This window comes from Schistocerca piceifrons, chromosome 3 (assembly GCF_021461385.2).
Source record: "Schistocerca piceifrons isolate TAMUIC-IGC-003096 chromosome 3, iqSchPice1.1, whole genome shotgun sequence".
Taxonomy (NCBI): Eukaryota; Metazoa; Arthropoda; class Insecta; order Orthoptera; family Acrididae; genus Schistocerca; species Schistocerca piceifrons.
In genome coordinates, this window is record NC_060140.1 from 926,783,820 (window position 1) to 926,803,542 (window position 19,723).

The following is a 19,723-nucleotide window of genomic DNA, read 5'->3' on the forward strand; positions in this document are numbered from 1 at the left end:
AGTTTAAAGGTACCACCCCACCCTTTTGTATCCCCGGGCGTGTTACAACAAGCTTCTGCACAAGGCTGCTTTTTGGTGAAAATGTGCCATATTGAGACTGTGCAGCCAAAGTAGGTTGCCGCAGAAAGTTTCAAAAACGGGCCGCATTTAAAAAGCACCGACATGTAGCGGCAATTTGTTGCCATGTACCACTTGAGATGTTTTCCATCTGTCCGGTCGTAATCAGACACGATTTATCTGACACGATTCTTTTTATCTCGAGTACACATTTCATGCAGTATAATGTGTTCTCGTCAGCCATCACGTTTGCGGCCGGTGTCATTTATTTGTGTTACCAGCGGCACGAGACCGTTGGCGCTATCGGGGGATTTTTATCTGTATCAACCTCCGGCGTCCATGTAAGGGCATGATGCAATGAGAAGTGATACAGATGAACGATGAAATTATCTGGCCGGGCCCTTAGATGGAGATCAGAAATTAGTTGAAGCAGTACCCGAGTACCCAGCGAGCGTCGCGCTGCTACAGCCTAATGTCTGCAGAAGAAGCCACGGCGACGCCGCTGAGGGTGGCAGAAGCTCCTTCCGGAAAAAAGAAAGGCGATGGTGGCGCCGGCGGAGGACGCGGCGGTGTCAGGAAACAGTACATCGCTGCCATAGCCGGTGAGTTACAATGTTTAACAAAAAAAAAAAAGAATAGGGTGTGGGGTAAGAGCGAGGTAGGTGTGAAATGGTGGGGGGGGGGGGTGCAGGGGGGAGGGGGAGCAGGTATCGTGGCCTTTCTCTTGTATGAATCGTCAGTCTTCTGACTGGTTTGACGCGGCCCGCCAAGAATTCGTCTCCTGTGCTGGCAACGTCTTCATCTCAGAATGTCACTTGCAACCTACGTCCTCAGTTATTTGCTGGATGTATTCCAATTCCTGTTTTCCTCTACCTTGCTCTACAGTTTTTACCCTCTACTGTTCCCTCTGGTACCATGGAAGCTGTTCCCCAATGTCTTAACAGATGCTCTACCATCTCGTCCCATCTTCTTGTCACCATTCACCATATATTTCTTTCCTCCTCAATTCTACAGAGGAGCCCCCGATTCCTTACTTTATCAGTCCACCTGATTTTCGACATATGTTTGTAGCACATCATCTCAAATGCTTCGATTCTCTTCCGTTCCGATTGCCCGACATTCCATCTGTCACTACCATACCGTGCTGTGCTCCAAACGTACATTCTCTGAAATTTCTTCCACAAATGAAGCCTTATGTTTGATACTAATAGATTTTTCGTGGCCAGGAATGCTCTTTTTGCCAGTGCTAGTCAGCATTTTTTGCCCTCCTCGCTCCACCCATCACGTGTTATTTTGCTGCCTAGGAAGGAGAAATCCTTACCTTCGTCTACTTCATGATCACCAGTTATACCGTAGGTCTCTAGGAGAGCGTAGCGTTCCAAAGGATTGGAAAAGGGCACAGGTCACCCCCGTTTTCAAGAAGGGACGTCGAACAGATGTGCAGAACTATAGACTTATATTTCTAACGTCGATCAGTTGTAGAATTTTGGAGCACGTATTATGTGCGAGTATAATGACTTTTCTGGAGACTCGAAATCTACTCTGTAGGAATCAGCATGGGTTTCGAAAAAGACGGTCGTGTGAAACCCAGCTCGCGCTATTCGTCCACGAGACTCAGAGGGCCATAGACACGGGTTCCCAGCCGGCCGCTGTGGCCGAGCGGCTCTAGGCCCTTCAGTCCGGAACCGTGCGACTGCTACGGTCGCAGGTTCGAATCCTGCCTCGGGCATGGATGTGTGTGACGTCCTTAGGTTAGTTAAGTTTAAGTAGTTCTAAGTTCTAGGGGACTGATGACCTCTGATGTTGAGTCCCATAGTGATCAGAGCCATTTTTTTGAACACGGGTTCCCAGGTAGATGCCGTGTTTCTTGACTTCCACAAGGCGTTTGATACAGTTCCCCACAGTCGTTTAATGAACAGAGTAAGAGCATATGGACTATCAGACCAATTGTGTGATTGGATTGAAGAGTTCCTAGATAACAGAACGCAGCATGTCATTCTCAATGGAGAGAAGTCTTCCGAAGTAAGAGTGATTTCAGGTGTGCCGCAGGGGAGTGTCGTAGGACCGTTGCTATACACAATATACATAAATGACCTAGTGGATAACATCGGAATTTCTCTGAGGATTTTTGCGGATGATGCTGTAGTATATCGAGAGGTTGTAGCACTGGAAAATTTTACTGAAATGCAGGAGGATCTGCAACGAATTGACGCATGGTGCAGGGAATGGCAATTGAATCTCAATATAGCAAAGTGTAATGTGTTGCGAATACATAGAAAGAAAGATCCGTTATCATTTAGCTACAATATAGGAGGTCAGCAACTGGAAGCAGTTAATTTCTTAAATTATCTGGGAGTAGGCATTGGAGTGATTTGAAATGGAATGACCATATAAAATTAATCGTCGGTAAAGCAGATGCCAGACTGAGACTCATTGGAAGAATCCTAAGGAAATGCAATCCGAAAGCAAAGGAAGTAGGTTACAGTACACTTGTTCGATCGCTGCTTGAACACTGCTCACCAGTGTGGGATCTATACCAGATAGGGTTTATAGAAGAGATAGAGAATATCCAAAGGAGAGCAGCGCGCTTCGTTAAGGGATTATTTAGTAATCGCGAAAGCGTTATGGAGATGATAGATAAACTCCAGTGGAAGACTTTGCAGGAGAGACGCTCAGTAGCTCGTTACGGGCTTTTGTTGAAGTTTCGAGAACATATCTTCACCGAGGAGTCAAGCAGTATATTGCTCCCTCCTACGTATATCTCGCGAAGAGACCATGAGGATAAAATCAGAGAGATTAGAGCCCACACAGAGGCATACCGACAATCTTTCTTTCCACGAACAATAAGAGACTGGAATAGAAGGGAGAACCGATAGAGGTACTCAAACTACCCTCCGCCACACACCGTCAGGTGGCTTGCGGAGTATGGATGTAGATGTAGATATGTAGATGTAGATATAACGTTAAGTTTTTTGCTGTTCTCATTTCCGCTACTTCTCATTACATCCGTCTTTCTTCGATTTACTTTCGATCCATGTTTGTGCTGATTAGTCTGTTCACTCCATTCAACACATCTTGTAATATTTCTTCACTTCCACTGAAATAGCAATGTGATCTTAGGATCCCATCACAGATGTCTTTCCCCCATCATGGTTTAAACACACAATGCACACAGTGTATCATAACTAAAAGGGGACACTGAGAAGCTTGAAAGTATGCGATAACAGAAGGGCAAACGTTCCAGTAAACATGGGCCTGCCAGCACGACGTTTGCGAGATAATCGCTAATTTATGGTTACCAGTCGCTACTGAATTCAGTATGAATTAGTGTCCTAGTGATAGTACAAATTTTTTAAATGTAACCTTTTCGATAAAGTACTCATCTAATTGGTCTCAGATTTCACCCATGTCGCATGGTTGACGAATGTGGCATGCAATATGGGACATCATTATTTTGCTGCTCATGTATGTCTACATCAAACTCTACACACCTGGCCTGCAGTTCACACTTACGTGCCTGTCAGGAGGTTCATCCAACTACTTTAACACTGTTTCTTTACCGTTACACTCTCCAACAGCGCCTGCAATAAATGAATACTTAAATTTTTCCGTGCGAGCTCCGATTTCTCTTATGATCATTTCTCCCAATGTAGGTAGTGCCAACAAAATATTTTCACATTTGAAGAAGAACGTTGTAGACCAAAATTTCCTGAAAAGATCTCACTGAAACGAAAAATGCCTTTCTTTCGATGGTTACCACCTGAACTCCACTATCGTATAGGTGACACTCTCTCCCCTACTTCGCTATAATACCAAACGAGCTGCCCTGCTTTGAACGTTTTCGACGTCCCCCTCAATTCAGTCTGGTAAGGATGCCATACCGCACAGCTCTACTGTAGCAGAGGACGGACAAGCGTAATGCAGGCAGTCTCTTTAGTTGCATCTTCTAAGTATTCTGTCAATAAACCACAATATTCCGTTTGCCTTACCCCACAACGTTATCTATGTGATCGTTCCAATTTAAGTTGTTCGTAGTTGTAACTCCTCGGTATTTAGCTGAATTCACGGCTGTTAGATTTGTGCGACTTATTTTGTAGCAAAAATTTGCCGGATTCCTTATAGTAGTCGTGTGTACAACCTCACACTTTTCATTACTTGTGGTCAAATGCCACTTATTACGTCACACAGATACTGTGTCATTTTACAATTGTTTTCGATCTTCCGATGACTTTCTTGGATGGAAAATGGCAGCACCATCTGCAAGCAATCTAATACGGCTGCTCAGACTATCTCCCAAGTTGATTATGCAGATTAAGAGCAGCAGAGGGCATATAACACTTCCTTGGGGAACGCCAGACATCACTTCTGTAATAAAATGGAACACCTACAGCCGTCCTTACGATGTTATTTATTATATGGCTACCACTTTCGGTGCTTCAGCACACCATTTTCAGGCCTTAACTGACGCTGAGGGGCTTAACTCCAATCGTATACATCATTCATCAGTCGCCAACATCTATGAACTGGTTTTCGGAGACTACCTATAACAACGATGGCGTGTCTCCAAGTAGGTAGCCTGCGAAATCATGGACGTTCTAAAAACTTCCAGATAATGGGCTATGACGTCTAAATTAGTTGCAGACAATAAAGATTTTAGCAGTTTTGTGGTTGTCGTTTTCATTGATAGTTTTACGATGCACACTGTAATGGGTCGACAACATTGAAATCCGATCTTTATGGAGGCAAGGAAAGATTTGTTATTTCATACTTAAGTTCAAGAAACCCGTCACGGACGTTTCTAGGCATGTGGGCAGGGCATGGAGGTTGCTGTGTAGACAGGAAAAGGAAGGGTGTGTCAAACGACCCATATAGTAAATGACTTCCGGTTTTTTTGGGGTTAAAAAAGTTATCCCGTGTCTAACTTTGTACGGGAAAGTAAAATTCCGAATTAATATTTTCCCGATAAGTTATCTTCTTCTTCTTCAAACAATGGAAAGCCCACGATGGAAAAACGACAGTATTATGAAAGGGATTGAGGAGAATCTGAGTCACAGACAGCCACATCTGAACTTTCTAAACGTACATGTGCTATGTATCTGAGCTTTCGGCCAAAAGGTTTTCTTCTAATGTAGGAAACACACACACTCGCACAAACACAATTCACTACTGAAGTGGCTGTTCTTCGCCGCACGTTGGGCGCCATATCAACTGGCTCTTCGTGAGGAGTATATTTGTTTATTTATTTATATTTTTCTCGTTTGTTCGGTGTCTAGAAGCACGTGTGAATGTAATTGTGCGGTCCAATATGCAAAAATTGTTAAATGATTTTTAGTTGAAATCTATCATTCAAAGAAATTTAAATATAGACTATGATTTTTGACTTTTGAATCATTTTATTATTTTATAAAATTATTTCAAAATTGGTTTTACTTTTAGGTAACTCACAACTGAGCAGTAAAATCATCAAACATAATGGACTGACTTACTTCCAAGAAATTTACTTGAGAATGAAACTATAACAGGATTATAATTAGCCTCAGCGTATTTGTACTTTAAGAGCGTGGACTCAAATATTGAAATTATTGTGGACCCACACAATACTCGAAGAATACTCCTGTTACCATCATATTCAGGCTGTGGTAGTCGAATCCTGGCTCTCGGCGTAAGCTAAAAAGTAGAATCTTAAAACTAATGTTGCTCTACTCTGCGGCTCATTGCTGTGAGAAAATGTTTGTTAAATGTTAAAGCGGGCGTTCCCTGCGCTTCCGCTATGATTCAGCTTTGTAGGTCGGCGCGTAATGGCGTCAGTTGAAGCTGTGGGCGCTAAAATTGTGGAGCTGTAAACGTCTTAAGAAAAAATAATTCAATGCAAGGAACATGACAGAGGGCTCACTGTACATCGAAATAACTCACATATAAACTTTAACGTACTATATTAACAAGGTCAACAGTATAAATGCTTACATTACTTTCGTGGTACAAGATGTATGCTTTGTGTTACTAGAAACAAGCGAAGAGAGAGGAAGAGAAGAACAATCTAGGACAGTCGTTCTCCCTTGTTAATAGCATAGAAGTTATTACATTTAAAGAGTTTACTCCTTGATACTAAGATTAAATGTAATATTTACTGTAATACAGGAAAAGTTTACGCCGTCTATGCGATCGATGAAACACATAAGGTTCGTGTACATTTATTTCGCCACGAAATACATTCTCCGTTCTAAGCATTTTTAAAAAAAAATATCTTTGCGACACAACTGTCACTGGGACGACACCACTACCTTTGTCCCGCATCTGCAGAGTGTCGCCATGGATATTAATGGATTTAGTATACTTGGTTTAACGAATGGCGTGATATCGTTTCAGCCACCACCCTGTAAGGTAAGGGAAGACGTCACAATCTTAATAGAACTGCATTTTTCAAGAGCCTTTGGAATGATCAGAGTTGTTAAAGGACTGAGAACCTGGAATTACTGTTTAAATGCACCTGCTTCATTAGCTGCAACATTGCAACAGAGTTCACGGGGAGCTCAAGTATTTCGACAGGACATGGAACACAGTGTACTGAGAACAAGCGAATTAGTTTTTTTAAAATAGATCTGTTCTGTGTTTGTTACTTTTTGTGTCGGATGCTGCTATTCACTTATCGTGCACTAAGAGGCTTAGAAGCTCCAAGATGTAGACCATACTTTTTATTGCAATCTGTATCAGCAATACGGTAAACGGCCCAGGGAGTTGACTTGACAGTATGTTTACTTGTACTTTGCCCATAATAGTCTTGACACTGTACACCACTTCGATCAGTAATCATGGTTTTATTCCTCATGAAACTATAATAAAAACTGCCGTTTGCTACATAGTCCCTGTCAAATATCAGCAGTAGGACTGCAGTATCACCTGCTTTTGGCTTTGTGACTGTAATCAAATATTTTCAAATGTAGTTCTGTTTGTCGGATTTCTGAATATTGTATGAGGAAAATATACTTATAGGTATTTATCAGTCTAGCACAGTAGACGTTTCGCTTGTAGTAACGATAAATATATGAGTAGCATGACATTTACATGTTGTTGTTGTGGTCTTCAGTCCTGAGACTGGTTTGATGCAGCTCTCCATGCTGCTCTATCCTGTGCAAGCTTCTTCATCTCCCAGTACCTACTGCAACCTACATCCTTCTGAATCTGCTTACTGTATTCATCTCTTGGTCTCCCTCTACGATTTTTACCCTCGACGCTGCCCTCCAATACTAAATTGGTGATCCCTTGGTGCCTCAGAACATGTCCTACCAACCGATCCCTTCTTCTGGTCAAGTTGTGCCACAAACTTCTCTTCTCCCCAATCCTATTCAATACTTCCTCATTAGTTATGTGATCTACCCATCTAATCTTCAGCATTCTTCTGTAGCACCACATTTCGAAAGCTTCTATTCTCTTCTTGTCCAAACTATTTATCGTCCATATTTCACTTCCATACATGGCTACACTCCACACAAATACTTTCAGAAAAGACTTCCTGACACTTAACTCTATGCTCGATGTTAACAAATTTCTCTTCTTCAGAAACGCTTTCCTTGCCATTGCCAGTCTACATTTTATATCCTCTCTACTTCGACCATCATCAGTTATTTTGCTACCCAAATAGCAAAACTCCTTTACTACTTTAAGTGTCTCATTTCCTAATCTAATTCCCTCAGCATCACCCGACTTAATTCGACAACATTCCATTATCCTCGTTTTGCTTTTGTTGATGTTCATCTTATATACTCCTCTCAAGACACTGTCCATTCCATTCAACTGCTCTTCCAAGTCCTTTGCTGTCTCTGACAGAATTACAATGTCATCGGCAAACCTCAAAGTTTTTATTTCTTCTCCATGGATTTTAATACCTACTCCGAATTTTTCTTTTGTTTCCTTTACTACTTGCTCAATATACAGATTGAATAACATCGGGGAGAGGCTACAACCCTGTCTTACTCCCTTCCCAACCACTGCTTTCCTTTCACGTCCCTCGACTCTTAAAACTGCCATCTGATTTCTGTACAAATTGTAAATAGCCTTTCGCTCCCTGTATTTTACCCCTGCCACCTTTATAATTTGAAAGAGAATATTCCAGTCAACATTGTCAAAAGCTTTCTCTAAGTCTACAAATGATAGAAACGTAGGTCTGCCTTTCCTTCATCTTTCTTCTAAGATAAGTCGTAAGGTCAGTATTGCCTCACGTGTTCCAGTATTTCTACGGAATCCAAACTGATCTTCCCCGAGGTCGGCTTCTACTAGTTTTTCCATTCGCCTGTAAAGAATTCGCGTTAGTATTTTGCAGCTGTGGCTTATTAAACTGATTGTTCGGTAATTTTCACATCTGTCAACACCTGCTTTCTTTGGGATTGGAATTATTATATTCTTCTTGAAGTCTGAGGGTATTTCGTCTGTCTCATACATCTTGCTCACCAGATGGTAGAGTTTTGTCAGGACTGGCTCTCCCATGGCCGTCAGTAGTTCCAATGGAATGTTGTCTACTCCGGGGGCCTTGTTTCGATTCAGGTCTTTCAGTGCTCTGTCAAACTCTTCACGCAGTATCCTATCTCCCATTTCATCCTCATCTACATCCTCTTCCATTTCCATAATATTGTCCTCAAGTACATCGCCCTTGTATAGACCCTCTATATACTCCTTCCACCTTTCTGCTTTCCCTTCTTTGCTTAGAACTGGGTTTCCATCTGAGCTCTTGATATTCATGCAAGTGGTTCTCTTTCCTCCAAAGGTCTCTTTAATTTTCCTGTAGGCGGTATCTATCTTACCCCTAGTGAGATAAGCGTCTACATCCTTACATTTGTCCTCTAGCCATCCATGCTTAGCCATTTTGCACTTCCTGTCGATCTCATTTTTGAGACGTCTGTATTCCTTTTTGCCTGCTTCATTTATTGCATTTTTACATTTTCTCCTTTCATCAATTAAATTCAATATTTCTTCTGTTACCCAAGCATTTCTACTAGCCCTCGTCTTTTTACCTATTTGATCCTCTGCTGCCTTCACTACTTCATACCTCAAAGCTACCCATTCTTCTTCTACTGTATTTCTTTCCCCCATTCCTGTCAATTGTTCCATTATGCTCTCCCTGAAACTCTGTACAACCTCTGGTTCTTTCAGTTTATCCAGGTCCCATCTCCTTAAATTCCCACCTTTTTGCAGTGTCTTCAGTTTTAATCTACAGGTCATAATCAATAGATTGTGGTCAGAGTCCACATCTGCCCCTGGAAATGTCTTACAATTTAAAACCTGGTTCCTAAATCTCTGTCTTACCATTATATAGTCTATATGATACCTTTTACATGAAGGCATATATTTTTATTTGTGTTAGGAATATTTGTTTGTTACTTTTTACGTCTGTATTTGACTTTATACTGAAGTTCTCCCGTGAAAGAATAGCACAATTTTCATTTTTCACATTGTGTGCTAAATAAGTCTTAAAAGATCAAAAGATCAAAAGGCCTTTTTAGTTAAAGGAAGCTTGAAAATACACAAAAAAGCGATCAGTGCCTTGCGATACTGTTGACATTGATACTTTTGTTCTCGAATTATCGAGGCAGAGATATAATTTTAAGCTTTACTAAAGATACCCACCATTATATCGATTCTGGTGTTAGAACGTCCCTAGCCCGGATTCCAAGATACCTGACCTGGCCCAACATCGCACTGGCGTGCGTTAATGATCACGGTATCGGAGTTCTAAGCTTTAATAGTGGCCGAAATTGGCGCATATGAGAACTGGAGTAACGACAGGTCTTCTTTCGGTATGTTTAGAGCTTCATACTAAAATTACAGCGACCGTAACTGCACGAACACAATCGATTCTGCTGAGCGTCATTTTTCTTCAGTTTCTGGTGTGTTGCTGTAGTGTGTACTTCAAAATATTAATCAAGATTTCATTTCATTACTTTCATCAGTGTCTAAACATCACATTCAGTTTAAGTAGACATATTTTTTATCACAGCGAGAAAGCAAATCCTTCCTTATGAAACTATGTTTCGTCCTAAAAAGTTAATGATTTAATTTTTGATAAGAATTATTGCTTTGTGCGTTTAGAGGCCTCCTCGTCGTTGGGTTACCAGCAGAAGTGCATAAATGACTAAAATTTAATACATGAACTGCGATGGAAATGCCGCAAGAGCAATACAAGAACACTAAAAGTGTTACCTATCGGCAATTGTGTGAAGTGCGAAATCACAATGATATTACATGTCTCATGCCTGAGATAAAAGTAAAAAGAAAACTACTGAGATAATTGTCAAGTGGACGCTGATATTCCGAAGTTTTATCTGCCACTGGTTGTTTGTACAGACCTGTGCGTTGTGAGATCCCTTAAATGAGGTTGCTCTTAGGTGGTATCAGTGCCGAGCCGATAATATCATTGGTTTCAACAAGATACCGCTTTTCATCTAGAGGTCTACCGAGAATTTCGAGTCCTTACTTCGAGGGAATTCCAGTTATGATTACAAAAACAGTGACACTTCTTTGCTGTAGAGTTTCTTGACAGGTAACGCGTGGGTTTCGGTAGCGTATCTGTGGGACGAGTAGACTTTCAAACCACTCATCACCAATGGAACGCTTCATAGTAGGTGTATAATTCCCAGTAGATCAAGTACGATAAAATTTTCCCAACTTCTGGAAAACACCGAAAACTTTGTAAGAAATTGGACATAAATTTGCTAATGATAAAAATGAAGCCATGAGGCTTCCTTGGAGCAACTCTGTAAGTCCTCTTGGTCTTCTTCATCTGGAATATCGCAGAAAAGGACCAAAGATTGAAGATTAGGGTAATGGAAATGCCGTGTGGCTAGGGCCTCCCGTCGGGTAGACCGTTCACCTGGTGCAGGTCTTTCGAGTTGACGCCACTTCGGCGACTTGCGTGTCGATGGGGATGAAATGATGATGATAAGGACAACACAACACCCAATCCGTGAGCGGAGAAAATCTCCGACCCAGTCGGGAATCGAACCCGGGCCGTAAGGTATGACATTCCGTCGCGCTGACCACTGAACTACGAGCGGCGGACGAAGATGAGGGTAAAATGTTACGTGTACCCGTTGGCGCCAGTGCAGGGGGAACAGAAGCTCAGATTGGACAGAATGGCTCAGCAAATAAGCCGAAGTCCTTTCAAAGAACCTCGCAGCATTCAGTTAAAAATGGGTGGACGTATGGAGATGTTCAACGTAATACCACGAGCAAGTCAGATCACTGGACGTCGCATGAATCAATTTTTATCGGAAGAGTAGGAACAACTATTTTCCTGCGCAACAAGGGGATAGAGTAATTTAATGTGCGAAGATGCATGGGAATGAAATTAATAGTTTAGCGATACTTGCGGCGGCGCGGTTCCTTCCGTCCCTTTACGACGAACCTGCACCTACCTGTGAACATTGTCTCAGCAGATCATCACTAGGAAAGCCGAGTGAAACCTACTGTACTTCGATGTGAACCAGGCTGCAATTAAAGTCATTAATCTACGTTTCGGGAGAAAGTTTTCACACAAATGAAAGGTTGGAAACTTAGGTGAACAAGTATCACTGCCAAGCCTGTGCTAGTCTCAACACAGTCACTCACAATCCCTTTCACTCACGTTAGCAAGTTTATGGTGTTGCATTTCCCGAAAACGTAATAGCTACATAAATACATATTGTTTTTGGTCGAGAATGCTCGCCAAATATTAAGTCTGTCGGTGCCTAATGTAGTCACAGTTTTTAGCCACAGTTTTTTGCTCAAAAAACCACGCGGAATATATGTCTTTTCTCGTCACAAAATTCACTTAAAAATTCCGAAATTTCTACACACCCATCGGAATAATTATGCTGTCACTTTACCACTCTTTTAATGTATGAGACACTGCTAGATCCGGCAACTTATCATTTCCATCGGAACTACTACTACTACACACATCCGAACTGTTTCATGGCTAGGGTCCGACTCCTCCCTAGAATACTTTAAGTCTTCTCTACCAGCCGAAAAAGGCGCGCGAAGAATATTGCTTTACCATTGGTCAGTTTACTCAACAGCCAATAGCAAAACAACATTATCCCGCGTCCGTCCGCTCTTTTCATCAATAACCAATCGCAAAATAGTAAACCTAACGACTGCACTTTTTACCGACGTAATTATCTAATATGCTGAAGTTTTGTTTATGCATAAAGTTATTTATTACTGTCATTTATACCTGAATTAACTTTCCCTTTACCATAAACATTCTTTACTAATCTATTCTACAAAAATCCCATTTGTCCACATCCATACTTATGACAAATGTTCCCACACTAAATCCCGCTACATAACTCGTTTAACAATTATCTTCATATTAACCTTAAACCACACTCACGCGTCATTCATACTGCTAAAACACATTTATAACATTTTACCTACACAAAAAGACATAATAACACTTTATGGAACAGTTTACGAAAAACATTCTATTACTTTAGTGCACTCTAGTGGGCACAATCGAAACTAAATCAGTCCCCTATCCAATATTGCCCTCTATCGGCTGATACATAAACTAATTGCACGTCCAGTCTCGCGTCACCATCTGTCACTATCCAGCTCTGAGACACATCTCCCACATAACCGCCTCCAAGACAGGATCGGTATACGGCGTTACGCCTCATAGTGCGGTATCACGTGAGGCAGTGAATCGAAGGACGAAGCTAAAATTTTCAAGGTAAACATAACGCAAACCGATAAACAAACTTTCTTATGGATTGTAACAAAACAAGCACTGGATATATGGATATGTCACAAGAACATTTTATGAAGTGAGACTGATTTCTACAATTCGTTTCTCAAAGTACAAATGGGAAATGAATTTCCTCTTTCCGTGTGTCAGGAATGTGCCATCGCTGGGCAAAGTGAATAAAAAGTTTGCATGTTTTCAGCCATGTTATTCTTCTACAGTAATTAATATTAATCTGGTGAAGCATGTAATAAAAGGAAGCTAAGGATTTTGGAACACATACACTGTGTTCGAATATTATGAATTACTTCTAAGATAACGATGTATTGGCACATAACCAGCACGGATTTAGGAAGTATTTTTACTGTGAAACATAACCGGCTCTTTGTTCACACGAAGTAATGAGTGCTGCCAACAGAGAATCTCAAGTTTATTCTGTACTAGCCGAGTAGACGCATTTCCCGGGTATGTATTTATTCGAATTCTATTATTCTATCTCCTGCTTTCCACTCTCTCATACCAACTCCCTCTCCCTCCCCCCCCCTCCTCTCTGTTCACCTAGTCCATTCCCTCCCTCTGTCCACTGTCTCCATTCCCCATCCCCTATCCATCTACTCCTGCACCTCTCTCTGTCCATCCCCTCATGCCCCTCCCTCTGTCCATCTACTTCTTCCCCTTTTGCTCATCTCCTTCTCACCTTCTAAATCAATCTCATACTCCAATACCTTTTTGTCCATCAACTTCTCTCCTCTTCCTCTGTCCATATCCTCGCCCCTCTATATCCATCTCCTATATTCATATCCTCCACCACCTCTCTCTTTCCTCCTCCTCCACCCCATCTCCTCCTGTTTCTGCCTCCTCCACCCCATCTCCTCCTGTTTCTGCCTCTGCCATCTCCTCTTGTCCACCCTCCTGTTCTCCTGCTCCTCCTCCCTCTCCCTGTCAATTTGTCAACCTGCTCCTCCCCTTTTGTCTACCCCATCCACCACTTTTTCCTGACCATAATCTCCTCATCCTCTCTGTTACTGTTAATCTCCTCCTATTCCCACTCGCTCTGTCCATCTCCTCCTATCCCACTCCATCTCTTCCTACCTCTTCATATTGTTCATCTCCTCAACCCTTATCTTTCTGTCCATATCCTCCACCCCTCCTCCCCCTCTCTCTGCCAATCTCTTCCTCCCCCTGTTCCTGCGCCTCTGCTCCTTTTTCCTTTCTCTGTCCAGCCCTACCTCCCCCCTCTCTTTCCATCATCTCCTCTTCCCATTCTCTGCCTACATCCCCTACCCATTTTCCACCTGTTTTTCCCTATTGTGTCCATCTCGTCCTTTCCCTTCTCTCTCTGTCCATCTCCTTCAACCCCCCCCTCTCTAAGTTATCACTCCCACTCCGGCAGAGAGTTGCTCGTTATGACTCTCACAGTAAAAAATGAAATGAGCGTATGACTTCGTTTGCTGGGAGGCCCTATTCGGGGAGTCCGGCCGCCAAGTGCAAGTCTCATTTCATTCGACGCCACATTGGGCGACTTGCGCGCCGATGATCAGGATGAAATGATGACCCGGTGCCCGACCGGAAAAAAAAATCTGCATTCCGGCCAGGAATCGAACGGGGGCCCGCATGCGTGGGCGGCGTGCACGCTACCAAACAGCTAAGCAGGTGGACACACTCACAGTAATTCTTTCCAGACAGTAAGTAAAATGTTTCCCAAGTTTGTTCTGAATCCATCCTGGGGTATAGAAAGAGCTTTTTGTATCGAAATTCGCCCTCCATTTAAATTCTTACGCAGCTCAATTTTTATGACGCCATATATCATGAACTATTTGTTGACAATGATGTGTTTTCGCAGGTACGTCCAGTAGTATGCGTGGATATCCTATGTGAAATGTGTTGCGAATAGAGTCAGTCGTAAAGAAGCAGTAAGTTAAAATGGCATTCATGATGCGATCATTTTTCACGCATCTCAATATGTAACGTCATATCACCTCAGCTATGTGTCGTGTAATTGTGTATTTTCGTAGGTACATCCATCGACATATACGGATATTGTCTGCGAAATGTGTTGTAACAAGAGATAGTAGCAAAGGTGGGATATCTTGCGAACCATGGATGAAGTGTATCAGACGGATGCCATGTTTCTTGACGTCCGGAAAGCGTTTGACTCGGTGCCCCACTGCAGACTCCTAAGGTACGAGCATATGGGATTGGTTCCCAAATATGTCAGTGCCTCGAAGACGTCTTAAGTAATAGAACCCAGTACGTTGTCCTCGATGGTGAGTGTTCATCGGAGGTGAGGGTATTATCTGGAGTGCCCCAGGGAAGTGTCGTAGGTCCGCTGTTGTTTTCTATCTACATAAATGATCCTTTGGATAGGGTGGATAGCAATGTGCGGCTGTTTGCTGATGATGCTGTGGTGTACGGCAAGGTGTCGTCGTTGAGTGACTGTACGAGGATACAAGATGACTTGGAGAGGATATGTGATTGGTGTGAAGAATGGCAGCTAACTCTAAATATAGATAAATGTAAATTAACGCAGATGAATAGGAAAAAGAATCCCGTAATGTTTGAATACTCCATTAGTAGTGTAGCGCTTGACACAGTCACGTCGATTAAATATTTGGGCGTAACATTGCAGAGCGATATGAAGTGGGACAAGCATGTAATGGCAGTTGTGGGGAAGGCGGATAGTCGTCTTCGGTTCATTGGTAGAATTTTGGGAAGATGTGGTTCATCTGTAAAGGAGACCGCTTATAAAACACTAATACGACCTATTCTTGAGTAGTGTTCGAGCGTTTGGGATCCCTATCAGGTCGGATTGAGGGAGGACATAGAAGCAATTCAGAGGCGGCCTGCTAGATTTGTTACTGGTAGGTTTGATCATCACGCATGTGTTACGTAAATGCTTCAGGAGCTCGGGTGGGAGTCTCTGGAGGAAAGGAGGCGTTCTTTTCGTGAATCGCTACTGAGGAAATTTAGAGAATCAGCATTTGAGGCTGACTGCAGTACAATTTTACTGCCGCCAACTTATATTTCGCGGAGAGACCACAAAGATAAGATAAGAGAGATTAGGGCTCGTACGGAGGCATATAGGCAGTCATTTTTCCCTCGTTCTGCCCGGGTTCGATTCCCGGCGGGGTCAGGGACTTTCCCTGCCTCTTGATGACTGGGTGTTGTGTGCTGTCCATGGGTTAGTTAGGTTTAAGTAGTTTTAAGTTCTAGGGGACTGATGACCATAGATGTTAAGTCCCATAGTGTTCAGAGCCATATTGAACCATTTGAACCTCATTCTGTTTGGGATTGGAACGGGGAGAGAAGATGCTAGTTGTGGCACGAGGTACCCTCCGCCACACACCGTATGGTGGATTGCGGAATACGTATGTAGATGTAGATGCAGATAGAGTTAAACGTCTTCCATGGTGTGGCAGTTTTTCACGCTTCTGTGTGTTTACGAAGTTCTGTATCCTGAAGCATGATCACACAATGCTACAATTTTGCTGGTACATTCAGTGGTATATGTGAATGCTGTCTGCAAAATTTGTCGGGAATGCAGATAGTAGTAAAGAAGTAATAAATTACATCGGCATGCCCGATGTCGCAGTTTTACTCCATGAAAAGGAAGAATATAATGAGCAATAAAGTCTTTCCTGGTTTCATCAGCGAGACAAAGTTTTGTAAAGTTCTGAAATTATGTCCAAAGTTTGTTGCAGGTCTCCAAGTGCCCTCATTCTCAAACACTGGATGAATATAATCTGCTGTCTGTGTGTCGTGAGCCACTATATTTTTTCACCCAAACCACATCCCTTTGACAGGTGCGTGATTATTGTCCCTACAGCGGCTGTTCTCAAATGGCTCTGAGCACTATGGGACTTAACTACTGTGGTCATCAGTCCCCTAGAACTTAGAACTACTTAAACCTAACTAACCTAAGGACATCACACATATCCATGCCCGAGGCAGGATTCTAACCTGCGACCGTAGCAGTCGCGCGGTTCCGGACTGCGCGCCTAGAACCGCTAGACCACCGCGGCCGGCCGCGGCTGTTCTCAAACAGCAAGTAGAGTGTGTACCAAGTTTGTTTGAAATCGGTCAAGTGGTTTAGGAGGAGTTGTGGAACATACATACATATATACGTAAATCCATTTTTATAATACGAATGGATTTCTAGATATATAGAAGGCTTTTAACGCAGTTCCTGAATAGCGGCTTGTAATCAAACTGCGTGTCTATTGAGTACCGTCTCAGCTGCGCAACTGGATTTATGATTTTCTGTCAGAAAGGTCACAGTTCGTAGCAATTGCCCAGAAGTCATCTGACGCAACCGAAGTGATGTCTGTGGTTCCCTGAGAAAGTGCTATGGGCCATCTGCTATTCTTCTTCTATACAGCATGTACTGAAATCGCATCTGATTAACGTCAGGGAGGTACTTAATTTAAGGGCGGCAGCAGCGTGCAGCTCCATGGTGTAACGGTTAGCACTCTGGTCCTCTACTCTAGCGATCCGAATTCGAGTCTCGGTGGAACCTTGCGATATGTTTTGCGATCGTTTCTGGAAATGTGGTGGAGCTGGTTGTTGAGATGGTGTACGCTGAATTTTTGATAGAACAATGCAATGCAAATTATTATTAGTGGTCAGTATAAACGAATTTAGGAGGCAATCTCAGCAGCCATCACAAAGAATGTTCGTAACTGATGCTGTCGTGTACTGTCTCGTGAAGTCATCAGATGCGGATTGAAAACTAATTCAGTCAAGACATCAGTATGGTGCGAAAAGTGGCAGCAGACCTTGAACAATGAAAAGCGTGCCGTCCTACATATGAGCACTAAAAAAATTCATTAAATTTCTGTTTGAATGAAGGTTATTGATTCTGCTTAATCTACATCTACCTGGGTACTCTGCAAATCACACTTAAGTGCCTGGCAGAGGGTTTACGGAGCCACCTCCACAATAACTATCATTCCACTCTCAAGCAGCGCGGGGAAGAAGCGAACACCAATATATTTCCGCGCGTGTTCTGATTTCCCTTATTTTATGATAATCATCGCTTCTCTCTATGGAGGTCGACGCCAACAAAATATTTTGCATTCAGAGGAGCGTGAAATGAAATTTTTGAGAAGATCCCGCGCCAACGAGAAACGCCTTTGTTTTAATGATGTCCATCTCAAATCTTGTAACATGTTCGTGACACTACCTCTCGTATTTCTCGATGATAGCCGGCCGGTGTGGCCGATCGGTTCTAGGCGCTTCAGTCTGGAACCGCGTGCCCGCTACGGTCGCAGCTTCGAATCCTGCCTCGGACATGGATGTGTGTGATGTCCTTAATTAGGTTTAAGTAGCTCTACGTTCTAGGGGACTGATGACCACAGATGTTAAGTCCCATACTGCTCAGAGCCATTTGAACTATTTTTTTTCTCGATGACAAGAAACGTGCTGCCCTTCTTTGAACTTTCTCGATGTACTCCGTTAATCTTATGTGGTAAGGATCCCACACCGCGCAGCAGTAATCCAAAAGAGGGCGGACAACCGTATTGCTGGCAGTCTCTTTAGCAGATCTGTTGCATCGTCTTTTTTTGTTCTGACAATAAAACGCATTTTTTGATTCACCTTCTCCACAACATTTTCTATGTGTTTTATCCAATTTAAGTCGGTCGTAATAGTAATTACTAGGTCTTCAGTTGAATTTACTGCCTTTGGTTTTGATTGATTTATCGTGTTATCAAAGTCTGACAGATTCCTTTTAACACCATGTTATTGTAAGATGGACACTGATGAGCCAAAACATTAAGACCACCTGCTTAACAGCTGGTTTGTCCGCCTTTGGAACGAAATACATTACTGATTCCGCGTATCAGGGATCGAATAGTTTGTTGATACGTTTATGGAGGTATGTGGCATTAGACGTCCACGCTCAACTCATGTAATTTGCGTAAGTAATGGGGCGCTGATTTGTGCACGCGTTGATGGCGTAGAGTAGCGACACAGATGGGTTCCATAGGATTTACATCAGGAGAAACTGGTCGCCGAGACATCGACGTGTGTTCACTGTAATGCTTCTCAAACCACTGTAGCACGGTTCTGGCTACGAGAGACGGGCAATTATACTACTGAAGGTGGCGTCGTCGTCGGGGAAGACATCAACATGCAGATGGTTTTCAGCTGGCAGCGCGTCATCGATTACTACCACACGTCCCATGCAAGCCCAGGAGAATGTCTCTCTTAGCATAATACTGAATTCCTGCTACTCCTGAATTAGAAGCTGGACGATACCGAGACGGACACGTCGGGATATTTCTCATCAGCATGGGCTTCTTCCAGTTCTCCAAATGCATTGACTACCCAAGCGCAGAGTTCACCACCCCCTGCTGCACCATTAACACCATTGATGATGAACTATCTCATAAATCCAGCAACATTTCTTCTGACAAGGGAACCTCCCCATCGCACCCCTCTCAGATTTAGTTATACGTTCGCACAGTGGATAGGCCTTGAAAAACTGAACACAGATCAACCGAGAAAACAGAAAGAAGTTGTATGGAACTATGAAAAAAATAAGCAAAATATACACACTAAGTAGTCCATGCGCAAGATAGGCAACATCAAGAAGAGTGTTAGCTAAGGAGCGCCGTGGTCCCGTGGTTGGCGTGAGCAGCTGCGGACCGAGAGGTCCTTGGTTCAAGTCTTCACTCGAGTGAAAGGTTTAATTTTTTATTTTCAGTTTGTGTGACAAACTCCTATGATTTCATCACTTTTTTGGGAGTGATTATTACATCCACAAGAAAACCTAAATCGGGCAAGGTAGAAGAATTTTTTTACCCATTCGCCATGTGTACAAGTTAGGTGGGTCGACAACATATTCCTGTCATGTGACGCACATGCCGTCAGCAGTGTCGTATAGAATATATCAGACGTGTTTTCCAGTGGAGGAATCGGTTGACCTATGACCTTACGATCAAATGTTTT

The 19,723-nt window shown here is 42.7% G+C and overlaps 1 protein-coding gene across 1 annotated transcript in view; it reads left to right on the forward strand.

The window, feature by feature from the left end:
• Positions 1-529: 529 nt before the first annotated feature.
• The window catches only part of LOC124789228 (facilitated trehalose transporter Tret1-like), an 85,105-nt gene continuing 65,911 nt past the window's right edge, over positions 530-19,723 (forward strand). Inside the window, exon 1 of the mRNA XM_047256522.1 lies at positions 530-659. Coding sequence (XP_047112478.1) covers positions 530-659 — 130 coding nt within the window. The remainder of the gene's footprint in view (positions 660-19,723) is intronic.